This window comes from Amblyraja radiata, chromosome 3 (genome assembly GCF_010909765.2).
Source record: "Amblyraja radiata isolate CabotCenter1 chromosome 3, sAmbRad1.1.pri, whole genome shotgun sequence".
In the NCBI taxonomy this organism is placed as follows: Eukaryota; Metazoa; Chordata; class Chondrichthyes; order Rajiformes; family Rajidae; genus Amblyraja; species Amblyraja radiata.
In genome coordinates, this window is record NC_045958.1 from 89534489 (window position 1) to 89554812 (window position 20324).

The following is a 20324-nucleotide window of genomic DNA, read 5'->3' on the forward strand; positions in this document are numbered from 1 at the left end:
GGTATCCGATACAATGAAAGTGCATTGTATTGAACAGCTCGAAAACCATGCAATAACAATGAAAACAAAGGTGCTACCAAAACAGTACTTTCAACCTTGTGTTATTTAAAACAAAGATAACATTAAGTATAACAACATGAATGTACCCGGTCTTTCTCCATCCTTCTCATCTGTTCAGCTTTCAGCAAATTCATCTGTATAAGACAAAAACATTAACAAAATATATTAACAAAATAGATGCTGCCTCACCCGCTGAGTTTCTCCAGCATTTTTGCCTACCTTCGATTTTCCAACATCTGCAGTTCCTTCTTAAACAAAATATATTAATTGGTTTACACTGATCAATAAAGCATTTTAATGAAATAGCTATGCTGGAATCTACTCAAAAAGTACACATTTGGTTTTGCAATCAATGTCTTTTAAAATCATTTTTATGTCATTCACTTCATTAAGTTTAGATTTATTATTGTTATGTGTACCGAGATACAGTGAAAAGATGTGCTTTGCATGCTATCCAAACAAATCAATAATGTGTAGGAAGGAACTGCAGGTGCTGGTTTACACCGAAGATAGACACAAATTTTGGGAGAAACTCAAGAGGTCAGGCAGCATCTTTGGATAGAAGGAATGGGTGATGTTTTGGGTCGAGACCCTTCTTCAGACTGAGAATTCTATATATAAATGCAATCGTCAAACTCAAGTACAATAGTACAGTGCAGAATATGGTTCTCAGCATTGCAGAGCATGTTCCATAGACAAAGCTTATGGAAGCATTCTGAATCATTCAGAAGCACAATAACAGAACTCTGCAATTTCTTGTGGTCTTGGACAGAGCTGTTCCCAAAACAAGCCTTGTTGCAACCTGACAATATGCTTTCTATGGTGCATCTGTAGAGGTTGGTAAGTCATTGGAGAAAAGCAGAATTTTCTAAAGGAGTAGGTTTCAAAGCTTTAGTCAGCCCCAAATGTTTCCAACTAGACAGCAACAGAGTAAAACAAATCCCAAACCTTCAAAATCAGTTTACAAAGTATCAGACAGTAAAAAACTGATTAGTTAGACAGCATGTGTAAATATTCAAAACCCACTGAAAGCCAAATGGAAGCATTTAAAAATAATTATTACCAATTATTATTTATTATTATTAAGTTTTTTTCCTTTCAAAAAGTACATTGTACTTTTCCAGGTGCAGAGCCCACATTTTAATTCTGGGGAGGCCTCAGAGTTGCACAGCATGGAAACAGGCCCTTTGGTCCAACGCAGCCATACCAACAAGTGAGCTAGTGCCTTTTTCATGCATTTGACTTGTATCCATCTAAACCTCTCCTATCCATTTATCTGTCCAAATGCCTTACGAAAGGCGAAATCTTACCCATCTCTGTCATTTTCAATGGCAGCTCATTACATATACCCACCATCTTGTGTGTGAAAATATTTGTCTTTCAGGTCCTCTCAAAATCTTACCCCTCTGACCTCAAGACTATGCCCTCCAGTTTTAGACTCCCCTATCCTGGGGGGGGGGGGGGGGGGGGGGGAAACTGACCAACCGGCTTTTCTATGCCCTGTTAATTTCATATTTTTCTGCAAGGTCACCCCCCTCAGTCTCCTTTCACTCCAGGGAATACAATCCCAGCCTATTCAGTCTCTAATTATAACTCAACACTCCAAGTCCTGGCAACATCCTTGTGAATTACAAGTGAATAATTAAACACAGGAAAAAATGCTCTCCTATTAATTTTAAAATGGATTGTGTTTCCCTTTTTATCTCATGGCAACTGTGTGTTCCTGAAGTGCCCAAAACAATTATTTTGGAATATAGCTATTGCATTGTTTCTTTCTTATGATAAAAGATAATAAAACAATGCACTCCATTTATTGCATTGATTTATTCAGACAAAAAGATTGAATTCATAATACTCCCACAGAATATTTCTCAAAATCCATTGCTCCCTGAAGGGAGAAGCTGTAAATAACTGAGGTGGGGTTGAGGCAATTGTCAGGTGAAGAATTGGGTTAAATCAGTAAATTATTCACATTCTCTTATTGATTTTACATCAGACATTGAAGTGGGAGGAGGGGTGATGTTAAAAAGAAATGAAGGGCTGTCTTTTGCTTCAAGGATCAATGGTTTCTTGGGATAAAGCCGAGGTTGCGAGGCAGAATAACAATGTTTCATTCTACCTTTTGAGGAATTTCACATTGCTCCACTGAACCTGAAACAGAATGCTAATGAAGTTTTTCTTCATACTCATTAACATCTGCATAAAAGTGCCAGGGGCAGATTGGTCACATATGATTCTCGGCCACACTGGAAGACATACCTGGTCCCTCTGCTTCCTTTCTCGTTCAATCTGTTCCTGTTTTTTCTTTTTGAACACTTCCTGGAAAAGCACATAAAAGGAGAACTTTCAGCTTAATATATAGCAGAATGAGCACAGGTTGAGAAAGAATCAGAAGGGCAGGTTGTCATAATGCTTCCAGTTATAGATACGTCTTTGAGCTGGAGACAGAGAAAGAGGGAAATATCAGAAATAAATTGAGGAAAGGTTTGAAGATTTCACTTTTTACCGAAGCATAAAGATGAGGGGTAAAAATCTCCTTGAAACAATTTGCTTATGGGAATTTACAGCAAATGCTCAAGGAAATGTATAAGATTTAGTTTAAAAGAGAGGAGCTATTTCCTCTCTTTAACTAAATCATTAAAAGGGGATTGAGATTGCAAAGGAATTAGTGTGGCCAGAAGATATTTGTTGAAACATTTTAGTATATCCAAAATAATTAGGGAGCTCACATTTGCCGGAGCAAGTTTCTGACTCACTCCATCTTCTATGAAAACACAACTATTTTATTCTTTTTACACTCAAAATACCTCAAACATTTTCCTCCTTTCATTCACTCCATTCATTTTCTTCACTGGAGTAGGTTGTGCCTAAATAAAAAGTGAAACTGCAAATTAGATCGGCTATTTCTACAACTATACGCGAAAGGGGTCTTGAGCAGGGTGTAGAGCAAGGATAAGCAAATTGCATTTCATTTTTAAATACATAGATTGCTAACCCAGTGTAGGAAAGCTTCAAGCTGCACAAGTAATTCCATCAGATAACAATTCCTCAGAAGACCAAGGAAGTCTGGCATGTCTTCAATAATGCTTATCAACATATATTGTAATCAATGCCTACTATGTTCTGTTGTGCTGAAGCAAAGCAAGAATTTCATTGTCCTATCAGGGGCACATGACAATAAACTCACTTGAACTATTTATACACTGTAGAAAGCATCCTATCATGATGCATCACAGCTTGGTTTAGCAATAGCCTGCGTACATCGCCCGGCGTGGCTTTAATGGCCGCAGGACATTTCAGCGCCCGCCGGGGTCTAAAAAATTGTGACTTTTGGGCCTGGAGTGGGGCCGTACATTGCCCGGCGCGGCCTTAAATGGCCGTGGGACTTACCATCGCCCGCCTGGGGCTTCGACATCGGGAGAGAAATGGTGCAGGGGAGAGAAAAGACTTTGCCTTCCATCACAGCGAGGAGGAGATTCACTGTGATGGATTTTGTGTAAATTGAATTGTTTGTATGTCTTGTAGGAATTGTCTTTGTTTGTATGACTGTGGAAACGGAGTTTCGTTTAAGCCTCACTGAGGTTCAAACGACATGGAATAAAATATTGTATTGTATTGTATATTGTATTGTAAGACTGCATGATATGGCAGAGATTTGTGGATGTAGACCAGTCTATCACACAACCAGCCTCTTCCCACCAAATCAACTCCACCTACACTTCACGTTGTCTCGGGATAGCAACCAACATAATCAAGAACCTTTTTCACCCTGGTTATTCCCCCTTCTCCTCTCTCCTGTTGGCCTGAAGATACAAAAAGCTTGAAAGCACAAAGGTGGGTAGGTGCCCGCATTATACTGTCAGTGGTAGTTGTGGAAGTGGATATAATAGTGACATACAAGAGATTTAGATTGGTAGATGAATATGCAGGAAATGGGGGCATACGATCACACGCAGGGAAGGGGATTAGTTTAATCTGGCAAGATATTCCACACAGACATCATAGGCCGAAGGACGTGTTCCTGTGCAGCACTGTTCTTGTTGTGGAAACAAGGAACTGCAGGTTTGCACAAATGGACACAAAGATGCTGCCTGACCTGCTGAGTTACTCCAGCACTTTGTGTCCTGTACTGCTCCAAGTTCAAAATTCTTGGGACTGTAAGTTTGTGGTCTGCTGTACTCTATGTATATTCTATATAAACTGTTGATAAAACGGTTTAAAACACTGTATTTGACTTTGCTCTACATCTACTACCAATTAATGTCCCTAAATGTTTGTAGCAGGTTTTGGAGACAGAAATCCAATAGGATTTTGACTTCCTTGCCCTCTGCCCATAGCCCCACAGTAACCTGAATCACTCGTTTATTTACTCTATTCAGAGTACAACTGAACCACAGGCAACTGAACCATTCTATCAACAACTAGAAAGCAGTCCTGAGTTGCTATCTACCTCAATGGAGACCCTCGAACTATCTTTAATCGAACTTTACCGAACTTGCACTAAACGTTATTCCCTTTATTGTGTATCTGTGGCTCTACCTGTGGATGGTGTGATTGTAATCAGGTATTGTCTTTCTGCTGACTGGTTAGCACACAATAAAAGCTAAATTATTCTGAAGGAGGAGTAAAAGTTCTTCTGCAAACCAGAATTCAAAAACTCCCTCTTTACCTTTCAATCATAATTTTACACTGACAACTTCAGCATCGATTCCATTCAAAGAAACAGATTGTCCCTGTTCATCACACGTATGTTACCATGAGTTTTGTGCTAAGTTTAATCAATCGATTGAAAATCCCTTATGATAACTTCTTTGAAGAAAACCTGTGCAATAATTATTTTAGAATAAATCATAAGAGAAGCAGATTGAGGTTTTATTGATTGATATTTCCTGGCAATTTAATTTCGCAGTAATCACATTATATAACCTGGTGATGAAACTAAGGGTGCTAGCATTGAATTTCAGAACACGGCAATTTACTGAGACATCTGTGTCTACGCTTCTGGCAATATGGAAGAAAGTTTCATTGATTTTGGTAATGCTGTCTTGTCTGATGGTCTGATGGCCTGTACTATAAAAACATACTGCGAGGCAAGCTAATAGACATCTTACAATATCACACTAAACCCCATTGAACCTCTAATGTAATCAGGATACATACTACCATTTGCATGAAACCAGAAAGCCAACACTTGTTGCATGCTGGAACTTCTGATTTAGTGCGGAAACAGGCCCTTCGGCCCACCAAGCCCGCGCCGACCAGCGATCACCCCGTACACTAACACTATCATACACAATGGGGACAATTTGCAATTCTCACTGAAGCCAAATAAACCTACAAACCCCCTGTACGTCTTTGGGATGTGGGATGAAACTGGAGCACCTGGGGAAAATCCATGCTGTCACGGGGAGAATGTGTAAACTCCGTACAGACAGCACTTGTAGTCAGGATTGAACTCGGGTCTCTGTTGCTGCAAGACAGCAACTCCCACCGCTTCGCCGCTCCTAATATGCAAGGTAAGTTCCAGTACACTACTCTTACATACTGTAGAGAGTTTGTCTTGAACCTATTCTACAAGACTCAATAGATATCACAAATAGTTTTTAAGAAGGAACTGCAGATGCTGGAAAATCGAAGGTAGAGAAAAGTGCTGGAGAAACTCAGCGGGTGCAGCAGCATCTATGGAGCGAAGGAAATAGGCAACGTTTCGGGCCGAAAAGCTTCTTCAGACTTATCTGTGACTTCCTTTTATACAAAACCCCAACAAGGAGCCAACATTTATGAAGAGAGGAAGAATATAGAGGGAAAAAAAGCACAGTGGTGCAACGGTAGAGTTGCTGCCTTACAGTGCCATAGACCTGGGTTCCATCCTGGGTCCTACAAAGCAAAGAGACCATTAAACAGTAAAACGCAATGAAATATATCAGCAATGATACTTCCTGAATAAAGCATACTCAAAACAGAGCTAACTGACAATGAGACTAATTGTGGTACGATCTCAGAATAAATCCACATTTAATTATGTTATTGCCCCTTACCTGTTTGTGTTTCATTAGCAATTTCTTCTCAGGTTTTTTAGCGGCCATTGCGGATTTTACTGTCAGTGGCACTTTGTACTTGGCTGCTGGTTTGGTGATTTTCTGCGCAGGTCCAATGGATCCCGAGACTGGGCCTGGTCTTTTTACTGCCAAAGTCAGGAATATTGGTGGTTGAATTTCTGTACACCTAAACTTAATCTCTCAAATTATATTCTTTGTTAGTTCAGTGGACCTATAAGAGGGATCACAGCTGCTATCCTTGTTCCAATAAACCATTGGTAGAATGTCAGCATATATTGGCGAAAATGGACAAAATAAATCACAAATTGGTCGAGAAAATGCTGGAGTGCAATTCTTTAAAGCCATCCAACAAGGTGAATGGACATAATTGGATGTTCCTCTGCCTACCAACATCACTTAGTCATCACTTAGTACCATTGAGAAACCTTCAGGCTTGTTTCAGAAAATGTTCTCTTGTTTTCTGGGTCAGAGGAGCCTTACCACTATACTGAGAGTCAAGAATCAAGAGTGTTTTATTGTCATATGTCCCAAACAGAGCAATGAAATTCTTACTTGCAGCAGCACACCAGATATTCCCTTTGTTCAACCCATCCCTTTCCCACCGTCTCTACACCGAAAATAAAATGTTTGCTTTTGGCCATTTCTGCAGCAGGAATTTGTACAGTACCTAAAACATTAGCTCTATTGGACCCTCTAAACTATTGTTGCATTTTCTATATATTTACAATTTATACTTCTGTAACAAAGCTTAATACAAACCAAATATTGGCTGCTATCTCAAAAATGCCCTCCCACTACCAACCTCCCAACGATCCCAGATTAATTTCCTAAAACTACATATTTTGCCGTTCACTTTGTTATAGGGCTAGTTATATAACGTTTGCTGGAAAGCGTTGACAATTGCACACATTTTGCTCTGACATAATCCAAGTTAATGTTAAGAAAGCTCAAAATTTCCCATTGCAGCCTAATCACTTTTGCCCTCCTCAGAAATGTGCCACATTTTTGCTCCATGCCCCTTTGACCATTTAAGGATCTACAGCACATTCCCAAAAAGGTAATGATTTATTTTTTTTGTCCCTCAGTTAGATTCACTTGCCCTCATGCATTATTTATCATAGTATAATCATTCATTCTTACAGCTCGTTTTCTTAACCAATGCTCCTTTATTTCCTTTTCAAAGCATTTCTCCTCAGCACAGGAACAGGCCCTTCTGCACATGATGTCTGTGTAACCATGATGTCAATCCAAACTAATCTCTTCTTCCCACCATGGTCTCTCTCTCCCCATTCCTTGCCTGTTCCATGTGCTTGACTAAATGCCTCTTAAACATTGCAACTCCATCTGCTTCCACTACCTCCTCTGGCAGTGCATGCCACGAACCTACCATTCTCTGTGTAAAAAAAACGGCTTGGAAACCTCCTTTAAACTTTACCTCTCTCACCCTTAAAGCTGTATCCTTCCATTCTAGGAAAAAAAAATAAGAAGTGGCCTGGCTGAAATGATGTCTGATGCTGCCCGACCCACTGAGTTCCTCCTGCACTTTTTTTTTGCTCTAGATGGGAGTAAATATCCCCGATGACATTAATGTATTCAAGTATTTCTGATAAGGTGGATTTAAATACATGAACTGCATTCTGACACCCAATGTATAAATAAACCTCATTAAAACAAAATCCAAAATCTTTTAAAGGTATTTAACAAGAGGTCAGATCTTTATTTCTTACCTGCTGCATTGGGAATAACTGGTTTTGAAGCATGATGTCCAAACGCATGACCAAACTCTTCCACAATAAGCTACAAAGAGGCATGTACTTATTAGATTTAAGAAATTCTAAGACTCTAAAGTTGAAGTTATAACTATTGCATTTATATAGCACTTTTAACAGCATTAATATCCTTAAAAATTGCTATATCAGAACGTTATCATATCATATCATGATTACGAGTCAGCAAATATTACAATAGGTGACCAAAGATTTGATTAGAGCAGCAGGTTTTAATGAAAGGAGCAAAATGTGTTTTGAGAGATTTAGTGAGAAAATTCCAGAGTTTGAGTCCAGGGAATAAAGCCACAGGGAATGGCGAATAATGAAATTTAAGACTGAAGAAAAGGCCAAAATGAAAGAATCTAAGGGGCCAATAGTGGATTAAAGAGATTGGTGGCAAGAAAATGAAGAGGGGATAAGAATTTAGAAATCCAAATTTTGTTTCAGCAAGGTTCAATGCTGGATACCAAACAAAGGTGATAGGTGATATAGACAAAATGCTGGAGTAACTCAGCGGGTCGGGCAGCATCTCTGGAGAAAAGGAATAGGTGACGTTTTGGGTCGAGACCCTTCTTCAGACTGAGAGTCAGGGGAGAGGGGAACTAAAGGTATGAAAAGGTTCAGAACAAATCAGAGCCGGCACCAATGACCAAGGAAGGTGGAGCCCACAATGGTCCATTGTTGGTTGTGGGAGAAGTGATAACAAAGTGATATATGGATGCGAACAGTGCAACTAGCAGGACGACTAGGGTGCGAGAGGGACAGATGGGATTGTTACTTGAAATTAGAGAAATCAATATTCATACCGCTGGGTATCATCGGTGTAAACCAGCATCTGCAGAATGGGACAAGGCTAATTTAGACTAATGGAGTTCTGAATGATCTCAAACATCCAGAGGGTAAAATATGTGCTTGAAGGAGGAATTTTGAATTATCAAATCTGGAGGCAAAAAGAAATACAGACATAGGATTCACAATGATACAAAAAAAGTAAAAATATCAGACACTGCCGATAGCCTGGAAGAGAACAGAAAATGTAGGAGGGAAATTCAAAGGGAAATCAGGAAACAAAGAGAAGTCTTGAAATAATATTGGACTATGATCATATAAAATGAAATATGCTTTGAAAGTACATCAAAAAGCAGTGCAAGATGTAAAATGGTGGGAGGTGGGGATTGCAAGTATGATTCTTAATGAATATTTTACAACAGTCATCGCAAAAGATGAGCATGTCATTAATGTTGCACTTAAAGGAAAATGAGTGCAATATATTGAATGGGATGCACAAAGCAAAAAGTGCTGTTATCAACTACGAAAGTAGTTACATTTGCAGCTTCAGATTAATCTCAATGTATATCTCAAATCTCAGAGGTTCAGACTTCAGTTATCAATTCTTCACAGGATCAATACCAGTGGGTTGGAGGATTGCTACTGGTATTGTTTCGACAGAGATTCAGGGAAAATCAAACAAGTCTAAAGTAGGTTCCTGACCCAAAATGTCACCTATTCCTGTCGTCCAGAGATGCTACCTGATCTGGTGTTGGTGTACTGTGTGCAGTTCTGGTCACCCTATTACAGGAAGGATGTGGAGGCTTTGGAGAGGGTGCAGAGAGCTTTACACTGACACTGCTTGCATTAGAAGGTATTAGCTATGAGAAGTCGTTGCACAAAGTTAGATTGGTTTCTGTACGGCAGAGGCCGATGATACACCCAAAAGGTACAATCATACTTGGTATTTCATAGATTATCTTACTAATTGGAATTTAATCACAAAATAAGAGCTTCAAAACCTCCAATCTGGAAGCTAAGGCAATTTCCATAACTTAAACATAGTTCAGATTCCTAATTTAGTTTAGTTTAGCGATACAGCATGGAAATAAGCCCTTCGGTCCACAGAGTCCATGCTGACCAGTGATCCCCATACACAAGCATTATCCTACACACTAAAATCTTTACCGAAACATTACCATAAGGCAGCAACTCTACCACTATGCCGCCCCAAAGTTCTTCTCATAGTTCTGCGATAATCATTCCAAGCATGATCTAATGAAATATAAACACTACCTCACATAATTACAGACCTAATGTCCGTCAGGAGAGAAAAATAAGAACAAAGCAATGAATGTTTTTGACATTTTTCTTCCAGAGATGATTACCTGAACTCAGAGAGAGTGATAAACATGTAAAAACAGTGGTTTAGCTATTCTCCCCAAAGACTGGAATCAGTTCAAGCTCTTAAACTTCAAAATGCTGTGTGCAATGTGAAATAGCATATTCCTGATATAAAACAACCCTCTTTACAACCAGGCCCAGATTTATTTTGAACAAGTAAAAGATTAATGGCAAAGCATCGTGGTACTCACATCAGACAAAAGCAACTTGTCGACTCTTTTAACAAGAAATGGTTTCTGCAGTAGGGAGCTCACTGACGGCCTGTCCCTTGGATTTCTCTTAAACAACTGCGACATTAAGTTACGTAGGTCATAAGAATAATGAACAGAAACTGGTGGATAAGATCCACGGATGATCTTTAGTACTAGATTTTTCATGTTGCCGGCTTCAAACTGCATCAAAAGAAAAGTAGCGAATGTGAATAATTTTACATTGAACATATTCTATTACAGGTGCACAACCTTTTAGACGAAATTCCAAATAACGAAAAGCTCCGAATAGCGGACATTTTTTCGGTCCTTGAAGAAAGGTCCTTGAAGACGTTCACCGAGGCGGTCCGCAGAGGTGACAGCGGAACCTCCGGTCGGTCCTCGAAGAAAGGGGAACTAAATCCCCATTCATAAAAGAGAAGGTGAGGGTATATTGCGCGGGAGGGTTAATAATTGACAATCTGCTGCTGCCTGCCCGCTGAGTTAAAAAGTTCCCACGGTAGACTCACGATACACAGTGTATCGTGAGTCTTGCATGGGAACTTTTTAACTCAGCGGGCAGGCAGCAGCAGATTGTCGCTCCTTTCAGTTTCACCCCACCTACACCCCTCTGCTTCCCGGCCATGTGTGTGACCCCTTCCCTCCCCTCTCCAGCTCCCCGCCCATTGCACCGGCGCGGGGGCTTTGCACTGTCTTCACCTCGGCGATGCCAGCAGGTCAGTGCTAGTCACCGGAGACGTCAGGACCAACGGGACACCGACCCCCAGGCCCACTGCAAGCACAGAGATCCCAGAGACCCACAGCCAGCAGCAGCCCAGCCCCGTTCCAACTCCAGAGGAACACGCTCCCCATAGGGACAGAAGCTGATGGTGTGCAAGGTACGTCTTGTTCTTGGGGTTGCGGATGAGGGGGCGCAGCTCGGGCTGTGACGTCTCCGGCCACCCCCCTGTACAGGAGCTGAGACTGGGAACTGTACCGCCCTTGCAGGAGAGTTGGGTTGTTTGCAGTTGCAGAGGGAGGGGGCAAGGGCGGTACAGTTCCCAGTCTCAGCTCCTGTCCAGGGGGGTGGCCGGAGACGTCAGGACCAACGGGACACCGACTGCAAGCACGGAGATCCCAGAGACTCACAGCCAGCAGCAACTCTAGCCCAGCCCCGCTCCAACTCCAGAGGAACCCGGGTTGCGGATGAGGGAGCGCAGCTCGGGCTGTGGGCGAACTGCCACTTGTCGCCGTAGCAGCCCATCGGGGAGCGGATTCCTCTGGAGTTGGAGGGACAGGGAGACACAGCGGCTTTTGAGAATGGTGGACAATCACTTCCAAAGTTCTGCCCACACAGTCAGTACACCTCTCCTACACTTGTCTCCCACACTAAGATCATCTCGCAGAGAATGATCCCAGCCTAACCCTCCCTATTCTCTCCTATTCTGCAAGAAAAAACTACATTGAAGACTCAAACTCGCAATCGAGGAACTGCCGGGATCGAGGCGCAAACCCGCGACCTTGCGGATATCAGCCGAGCACTCTACCACTGAGCCAGCCATTAAAATCTACGCTAAAAATCTTCCATTCCGAAAGCCGAAAAATTCCGAATTACGAAAAGTGTCTGGTCCCAAGGCTTTCGGATAAAAGGTTGTGCACCTGTAATTCATTTACATTCTTATAAAAGTTCATGGCACTCAAAGGTAATATAAATTGGCCAAAAGGAAGTTAACATGCATAGTTACCTAGTAAACAGAAGGCCTGTCTTCAACTGCATCTTAACATTACACTTGCTAAAATATTATAAAATAAATAAAATAATATAGGTGAGCCAAGTCTTCTGACACCACCTACACAAAAATTACAAAGCATACCTACACAAATTATTCTAGAGATTGCAAAATATCAATACAAGGGGAGACTTTGCAGATCACTGGAGAACATGAATATGTGACATTTCTGGTTGAGACCCTTCTTCAGGCAGTCTGAAGAAGGGTCCCAACCCGAAACATCACCTATCCATGTTCTCCAGAGATGCTGCCTGATCCGCTGAGTTACTCCAGCACATCGTGTCCTTTTGTGTAAAGGGAAAGAGACCAGTTAGTTTTAAAGCTGCAGAGATGGTGGGTACTCCAAAATATTGAGTCTATTTCCCTGACCGACTGAATTCCCCCCCGCAGTTTTATTTTTGTTTGGTGAATGGGTAATTAGGACAAAACAAATATCTCTGATCAAGTGGGGTAGAATTGCCATGGTGATTAGATATTGATGAAGTCATTTGATTCATGGATTAATAAAGGTAGTTTGAAAGTGCAGATGCAGATTAAATCTAAGCAGTCAAAAGACAGATGTTGAAACTACGTGCAGATAGCGCCTGAGGTCTGTATGGAACCCAGATCACTAGAGCTGCAAGGTAACACCTCCATTGCACCTCCCCTATCTTATCACGGGATTTAAGCCACTAAAAAAGCAAAATGAAATGGTCAACCTGCTCAGTATCTCAACAGTTTCTCCTATGGCAATATATTTAACTACCTCAAGATGTGCTAATTGGCTAATTATTTTACATTTGGAAATCCAAAGTTAATTACAGAAAAGCAAAAGGCATTAACGTTGGATGAAGTGCAGCACATTCTTTCACGGACAGCTTTGGAACACCCAACAATTTCTGTATAGCATTGCAGCATGCTCATTTAAAACAAATCTTGGACAATCCCACTCAATTCGATTTTTTTTTTCTCCCTCCATTCTACTTCATCCAAATGACTAAATGTTCTGAAAATTATTTCCTCTTTCCATTTCACCCTTACTGTTCCTCAAATAGTTTGGGTGGTGGTAGATTTGCTGCTTGACAGCACCAGAGAGCCAAGTTCGATCCTGACTATGGGTGCTGTCCGTACGTAGTTTGGACTCTCTCCTGCTGTCCACCAGGTTCACCGGTTTCCTCCCACACTCCAAAGATATTGAAGTTTGTATGTTAATTGGCTTCGGTAAAATTGTAAATTGTCCCTAGGATAGTACTGGTGTACAGTGGTCGCTGGTCGGCGTAGATCCGGTGGGCCAAAGGGGCTGTTTCCACGCTGTCTCTTTAATGTCTAAAAACAAATTTCCTGAAACATTATATTTGCCTCTCTGCACATCCCAGGACCTAAATCGTTTGTCTTCTCGTCATCATTTCTCATTGTGCAACTATTGTTTTGCTGATTATTATCCACCTTAATCGGGTTCAGTTCCCTTATTATCTCTTTGGAATCTGGTTTCTCCTCCCCAGGTGATTCTCTTAAACCTTTTGTTTCCCCCTTTCATCTTTTTTTATCAGCTGTAGTACCAGTCCTTATTCTACTCCATTAACTAGATTCTGCATGACAGAAACTGGTGAATTCATTATGGGAACATGGAAATGGCAAAGGAGTTGAACAGGTACTTTGGATCTGCCTTCACTAAGGAAGACACAAACAATCTCCCAGATGTACTAGTGGCCAGAGAACCGAGGGTGACGGAGGAACTGAAGGAAATTCACATTAGGCTGGAAATGGTGTTGAGTAGACTGATGGGCCTGAAGGCTGATAAATCGCCAGGGCTTAATGGTCTGCATCCCAGGGTACTTAAGGAGGTGGCTCTAGAAATTGTGGACGCATTGGTGATCATTTTCCAATGTTCTACATATTCAGGATCAGTTCCTGTGGATTGGAGGGTAATTAATGTTATCCCATTTTTTAAGAAAGGAGGGAAAGAGAAAACAGGGAATTATAAACCAGTTAGCCTGTCATCGGTGGTGGGGAAGATGCTGGAGTCAATTATAAAAGATGAAATAGTGGCACATTTGGATAGCAGTAACAGGATCGGACCGAGTTAGCATGGATTTACGAAAGGGAAATCATGCTTGACTAATCTTCTGGAATTTTTTGAGGATGTAACTAGGAAAATGGACAAGGGAGAGCCAGTGGATGAAGTGTACCTGGACTTTCAGAAAGTGTTTTATAAGATCCCACATCAGAGATTAGTGGGCAAAATTAGAGCACATGGTATTGGGAGTAGGGTACCGACATGGATAGAAAATTGGTTGGCAGACAGGAAACAAAGAGTAGGGATTAACAGTCCCTTTTTGAATGGCAGGCAGTAACTAGTGGGGTACCGGTGCTGGGACCGCAGCTATTTACAATATACATTGATGATTTAGATGAAGGGATTTAAAGTAACATTTGCAAATTTGCAGATGACACAAAGCTGGGTAGCAGTGTGAACTGTGAGGAGGATGTTATGAAGATGCAGGGTGACTTGGACAGGTTGGGTGAGTGGGAAGATGCATGGCAGATGCAGTTTAATGTGGATAAATGTGAGGTTATCCGCTTTGGTAGCAAAAACAGGAAGGCAGATTACTATCTAAATGGTGTCTAGTTGGGAAAAGGGGAAGTACAACGGGATCTGGGGGTCCTTGCTCATCAGTCAATGGAAGTAAGCATGCAGGTTCAGCAGCCAATGAAGAAAGCTAATGGCATGTTGGCCTTCATAACTAGTGAAGTTGAGTATAGGAGCAAAGAGGTCCTTCTACAGTTGTACAGGGTCCTGCTGAGACCACACTTGGAGTATTGTGTGCAGTTTTGGTCTCCAAATTTTTGGAAGGACATTCTTGTTATTGAGTGCAGCGTAGGTTCACGAGGTTAATTCCCGGGATGGCAAGCCTGTCATATGTTGAAAGAATGGAGCCACTGGGCTTGTATACACTGGAATTTAGAAGGATGAGAGGAGATCTTATTGAAACATAACATCATTAAGGGATTGGACACTCTAGAGGCACAAAACATGTTCCCGATGTTGGGGGAGTCCAGAACCAGGGGCCACAGTTTAAGAATAAGAGGTAGGTCATTTAGAACGGAGATGAGGAAAAACTTTTTCACCCAGAGAGTTGTGAATCTGTGGAATTCTCTACCTCAGAAGGCAGTGGAGGCCGATTCTCTGGATGCTTTCATGAGAGTTAGATAGAGCTCTTAAAGATAGCGGAGTCAAGGGATATGGGGAGAAGGCAGGAACGGGGTACTGATTGTGGATGATCAGCCCTCATAACCGTGAATGGCGGTGCTAACGAAGGGCTGAATGGCCTACTTCTGCACCTATTGTCTATATTAGGACTTTATTCCTTGGTGCTTAGGAGATCATATAGATAAGTAAAAAATCATGAGGCACAGATAGATAGAACGAACATTACTCAGGGATTTGTTGGAGTTAAGGATAAAGATTTAAGGTGAGAAGGTAAAGATTTAATAGCAACCCGAGGGGCAACATTTTCACACAGATGGATATGTATATGCACTGAGCTACAAAGGAAGTGGCTGAGGCAGGTAGAATAACGACATTTAAAAGCTGGACAGGTACACGGATAGAAAAGGTTTAGAGATATGGATCAAACATGGGCAAATGGAGCTACTTTTGATGGGCATCATGGTCGGCATGAATGAGTCGGGTTGAAAGACTGGTTTCTGTGCTGTATGAGTCTGATTCTATAACTTGCCTGTGCTTTAGCATTAGAATCAATTTTTTCAACCTGCCTATTTATCACTCCAGTCAATGCCAAAACCTCCCTGGCAATTTCATTACAAGCAGCTTGACATTGTAACTTACAATTACTGAGAACACAATTGAAAAACAGCCAAACAATTTTGCAGTGTACCGTAATCACTCCTTAGTAAGGGCCACATTTAAATCTTAATGTCATGGAGTGAAAGATTAAATATAATAGTACTTACAGCATGTTTGAGGGTGCACATCTCATATAGGACGCAGCCCAAAGCCCAAATATCACTAGACACATGAATTACAAGGTGTCAGTCAATAATTATTCATTACCAGTGAAACAAATACAAAGAATCTATACATAAATAAAACTCTGATCTTGTGATCTTCCAGTTTGCTCAATTTTTCTAATTGCGCAAAAACGGTACGCGATAGCGCTACGATTTTTCATCAGCTCACTCACCGTTCTCCAATGCTGCGAATGCAACAAGTTTCATTCTGATTGGTAGTATATTGTAAAAGTTAGTGAGGTTCAAAAATCGTAAAAACTGAGCGTGCGTAGATCGACCTCCTCTCCGGCCAGTCAGCACCGCGCGGATTGGTCTCTTCTCCTGTCACTCCCCGGGACGGTCCACCCCTTCCTGCACAATCGCGTCTTTACTGGAGCTATGGGATGCTGCGGGTGGCCGGCGGAGGTCTCCAACCGGACACAATTTTCGGAGGGATTGGAAGCGGCCCCGCCCGGAGTCGGAGATGTCGCCAATCGGAAAGCGGAGAGTCTGATCCCGGCGGAGAAAAGCGTCCAGCGCCTGCTGTGAGTCCCAAACGCACCACCATCGCAACACCCCTCAGCTCCAGCCCCCTCCCCTCAGGTCCCCCTCGCTGGCTCCTACCCCCCTCTCTCCCATGGCTTTTCCCCCGTCTTTACTACAAGCTCTCCCACCCCCCCCCCCCCCCCCCGCACGGCCGTAGCTGCTGGTGCTTTCTAGCTGAGACGAGGATCTGAGGCCTGGCTCTAAGGGCGCCGACGGCTGATGTTCCTCCAGGGCACGCAAGAAGGGAGAGGAGCTCGACCTCGAGATCCTGGGGAGGGATAGTGGGGGAGGAGAGGGGATAGAGGGAGAGGAGGGGAGTAGAGAAGGAAGAGGAGTTATGGAGGGAGGGAGGGAGTGACTGAGGGTAGGGAAAAGGAGGTAAGGGAGGGATTGGGGAGGGGAGGAGAGAGAAAAGAGGGAGGAGGTGAGGAGGGAGAGTGGGGGAGGAGGGGGAATAGAGGGAGAAGAGGGGGAGTAGAGGAGGGGGGAGTGGGGGAGGTTGGGAGTGGGGAATAGTGGGTGAGGAGGGCAGTGGGAGGTGAGGAGGGATAGTGGGGGGGAGATAGAGGGAGGTGAGTAGTGGGGGATAGTGGGATGGGGGGATAAGGAGGGGAGAGGAGTTATAGAGTGAGTGACTGAGGGTAGGGGAAAGGAGAGGGAGAGATAGGTGAGGGAGGGATTGGGGAGGGGGGAGGAGAGGGGAAAGAAGAGGGAAGGTGAAGAGGAGGGGGAGAGAGTGCTAGGGATGAGGGTAAATGAGCCGTGCCTGCACAGTTGGGGGCTATGGGTGAGTGGTGGAATATTGCGTTGGGGGACCAAGCCCCCTGTGTGACAGGCACCCAACAGGTCCCACTTAGTCTAGCGATTCATGTTAATGTATTATCATACACAACACCGATTAAATGTTCAAATGTACCTTTTGTTGTTGTACGGTTTATTTTCACATATTTCTGGGGACAAGTAGTACGGTGTGCCAATACAAGTCCGTGCCAACTCCACGGTGCTGTGAGGAAGCAAACAAAATTAACATCGTCATCAATGTAATATCCTTTAGAAACTTTCATTTGCAAATTTATAAGTGGCAATAATCCATTTAAAAATAAACATTAATATTTCCAGGTAAAACAATTTGATAGAATGCACACATCACAAATCATTCTTAGTTTAGTTAGATTTGGGGGAGTCCAGAACCAGGGGTCACAGTTTAAGAATAAGGCGTCAGCCATTTAGGACTGAGATGAGGAAAAACCTTTTCAGCCAGAGTTGTGAATCAGTGGAATTCTCTGCCACAGAAGGCAGTGGAGGTCAATTCACTGGATGTATTCGAGAGAGTTAGATATAGCTCTTATGGTTTACAGAGTCAAGGGATATGGGGAGAAGGCAGAAACGGGGTACTGATTCTGGATGATCAGCCATGATCATATTGAATGGCAGTGCTGGCTCGAAGGGCTGAATGGCCTACTCCTGCACCTACTTTCTATGTTTCTATGGCTACTAATCTGTATCTGTAACTGTCATCTGTATTTGTACTCAGCCCAAAGCCTTCTAAACCCGGAGCATTTTAAGTGCTCGTCTATAATGCTTAATCCTATTGAGTATCTGCCTTCAATTAAAGTTTGGAACGTAGCACTACCATGTAGTGCTTCATTGTTCATTTCATTAAAAAAGCTAAAGTAATATTTATTTTCAATCAATTCTCCCTTATTTTGGATAAAGATGAAGGCAAATCAATGCTGTTGCACAAAGGTACAAGAAAAGAGGGAATACATGTAAATTAATTTTCCTTTCAATAAGTAAGAATTCTACCTGTTGAGTACTCTAGCTATTCCAAAATCTCCCAGCTGAACCGTCCCATCTTTGGTCAGAAAGATATTCTGGGTTTGAAAAGGAAAATGTGTTAAGACTTATTAACCAGAACATGTTTCAGTTTACATTAAGCAAATATTTTGGAGTAGAAATATGCATGAAATTAGTTATACTTTAATGATGTAGTTTTACAGGTAAGAGAATCTCATCTTGTGTGTCCAAGATTCAAGGTTGACATTCATCTGGTCCTCTTAATACAACAATATGCCCAACGCCATCAATCTTCCATCTATATAATTAGATTTTAGAGACATAGAAAAAACAGTGGCGCAGCTGGTAGAGCTGCTGCCTCACAGCGCCAGAGACCTGGGTTCGATCCTAACCACGGGTACTGTCTGTGTGGAGTATGCACGTTCTCCCTTTGATCATGTGGGTTTCCTTTGGGATTGCTCCGGTTTTCTCCCACATCCCAAAACAGTGCAGAATGTAGGCTAATTGGCATCTGTAAATTGTCCCTAGTGTGTTGGGAGTGTGAAGAACAGGTGTGTGAATGGATGAGAGATGGCCGATGTCGCTTCAGTGGGCCGAAGCACCTGTTTCTATCCTGTATCTCTAAACCAAACTAAACTCAGCAGGCTGATGGACTGAATCACCAACCTGATTTTTATTCTATTAATCACAATGGAACAAAATACTGTTTAGTTTTGCAACAGGTAGTTTATTTGTCCTGACTTGTTATCATCCAAGCAGCAAAATTTAAAAATAATACTAAATCAATTTTGGGAGAACAACTATTTGGACTGTACACATTTGTCCAAAACCTATCATGGGTTTACCAAAAAAGAAATAGGAGGAAAATAAATTTTCATGTGCTTATAGAAAATAATCTTCACTGACATTTGAAGAAATATAATTTTAGTTGTAAATATTTCATACAGTAGATTTGAGATTTTTAGAGAGATACAGAGTGGAAACAGGTCTTTTGGCCCACTGAGTCAACCATCCGTCACCCGTATATTAGTTCTATATTATCTCACTTTCACATCCTGCACATTAGGGACAAATTTTACAGAAGCCAATTCTCTGACAAATCCACACGTCTGTGGGACGTGGAAGGAAACCAGAGCACCCGGAGGAAACGCACGCGATCATAGGGAGAACGTGCAACCTCCACACAGACAGCACCCAGGTCAGGATAGAACCTGCTGTGCCACCTAGTGCATTAACTAGAATTTAAATCTTTCCAATTAATGGTATACATGCCTCCCAAGGCTTGAGAATGGGGAAATATATGCATATTAGTCTGTAAGTGTACACTGAATCAACATTTCACATGAAGGAAAAAATTCCAGTAGTGTTACCACTGACATCCAAACATTAACCTTTCAAGTCCTGTAATTCTGGAATTCCTTCACTGAGCCTCGCCTTTGCGAGGCTCCATAACATTTCACGTATCACCTAGCATGCCCTTGCATTCCAGTTTCATACTTTACCTGATGACATTCCTGAAATTTTTTGAGGCAGTTCATAAATATGGATTATTATGGATTATAAATATGGATTATAAATTTCATAAATATGGATTATGGACACAGTAGCTACAAACAAATCCAATGTTCACTGCAAAAATTGAAAATACCTTTTTCCTATTAATTGTGGTGTAAAAACATTCTAAACAGTTAAATGTCTCCAGTTTAATGACATTGCTGGGCCTTCATAAACTCAATCAATAAACTGGATTTTTTTTCCTTCCGAAAATAACAAAATTCATTATCTATTTCACGAGTTATCAAACATGTTTCTGAAAATATTTCCATAGCTTAATTGATTAACGAGCTCACCTGTGACTTGATATCCCTGTGGAGAATCTTTCTATCGTGCACATGTTTCAGTGCCAAGCAGATTTGCACAAACCAATCTAGGATCTACCAAACACACAGAAAT

General features: G+C 41.9%; 1 protein-coding gene across 6 annotated transcripts in view; it reads right to left on the minus strand.

Annotated features, from left to right (window-relative positions):
* nek1 (NIMA related kinase 1) overlaps nt 1–20324 on the minus strand; it is a 157173-nt gene that overhangs the window by 119048 nt on the left and 17801 nt on the right. For 4 of the 6 annotated variants that reach the window (XM_033018294.1, XM_033018292.1, XM_033018291.1 and 1 more), the window contains 10 exons: nt 20222–20305; nt 18381–18448; nt 17491–17577; nt 15993–16047; nt 10252–10452; nt 7847–7916; nt 6099–6244; nt 2868–2927; nt 2320–2379; nt 147–194 (listed from right to left, as the gene is read on the minus strand). In XM_033018294.1, coding sequence (XP_032874185.1) covers nt 147–194; nt 2320–2379; nt 2868–2927; nt 6099–6244; nt 7847–7916; nt 10252–10452; nt 15993–16047; nt 17491–17577; nt 18381–18448; nt 20222–20305 — 879 coding nt within the window. The remainder of the gene's footprint in view (nt 1–146; nt 195–2319; nt 2380–2867; nt 2928–6098; nt 6245–7846; nt 7917–10251; nt 10453–15992; nt 16048–17490; nt 17578–18380; nt 18449–20221; nt 20306–20324) is intronic. The other 2 variants (XM_033018293.1, XM_033018296.1) reach the window with 1 other exon arrangement.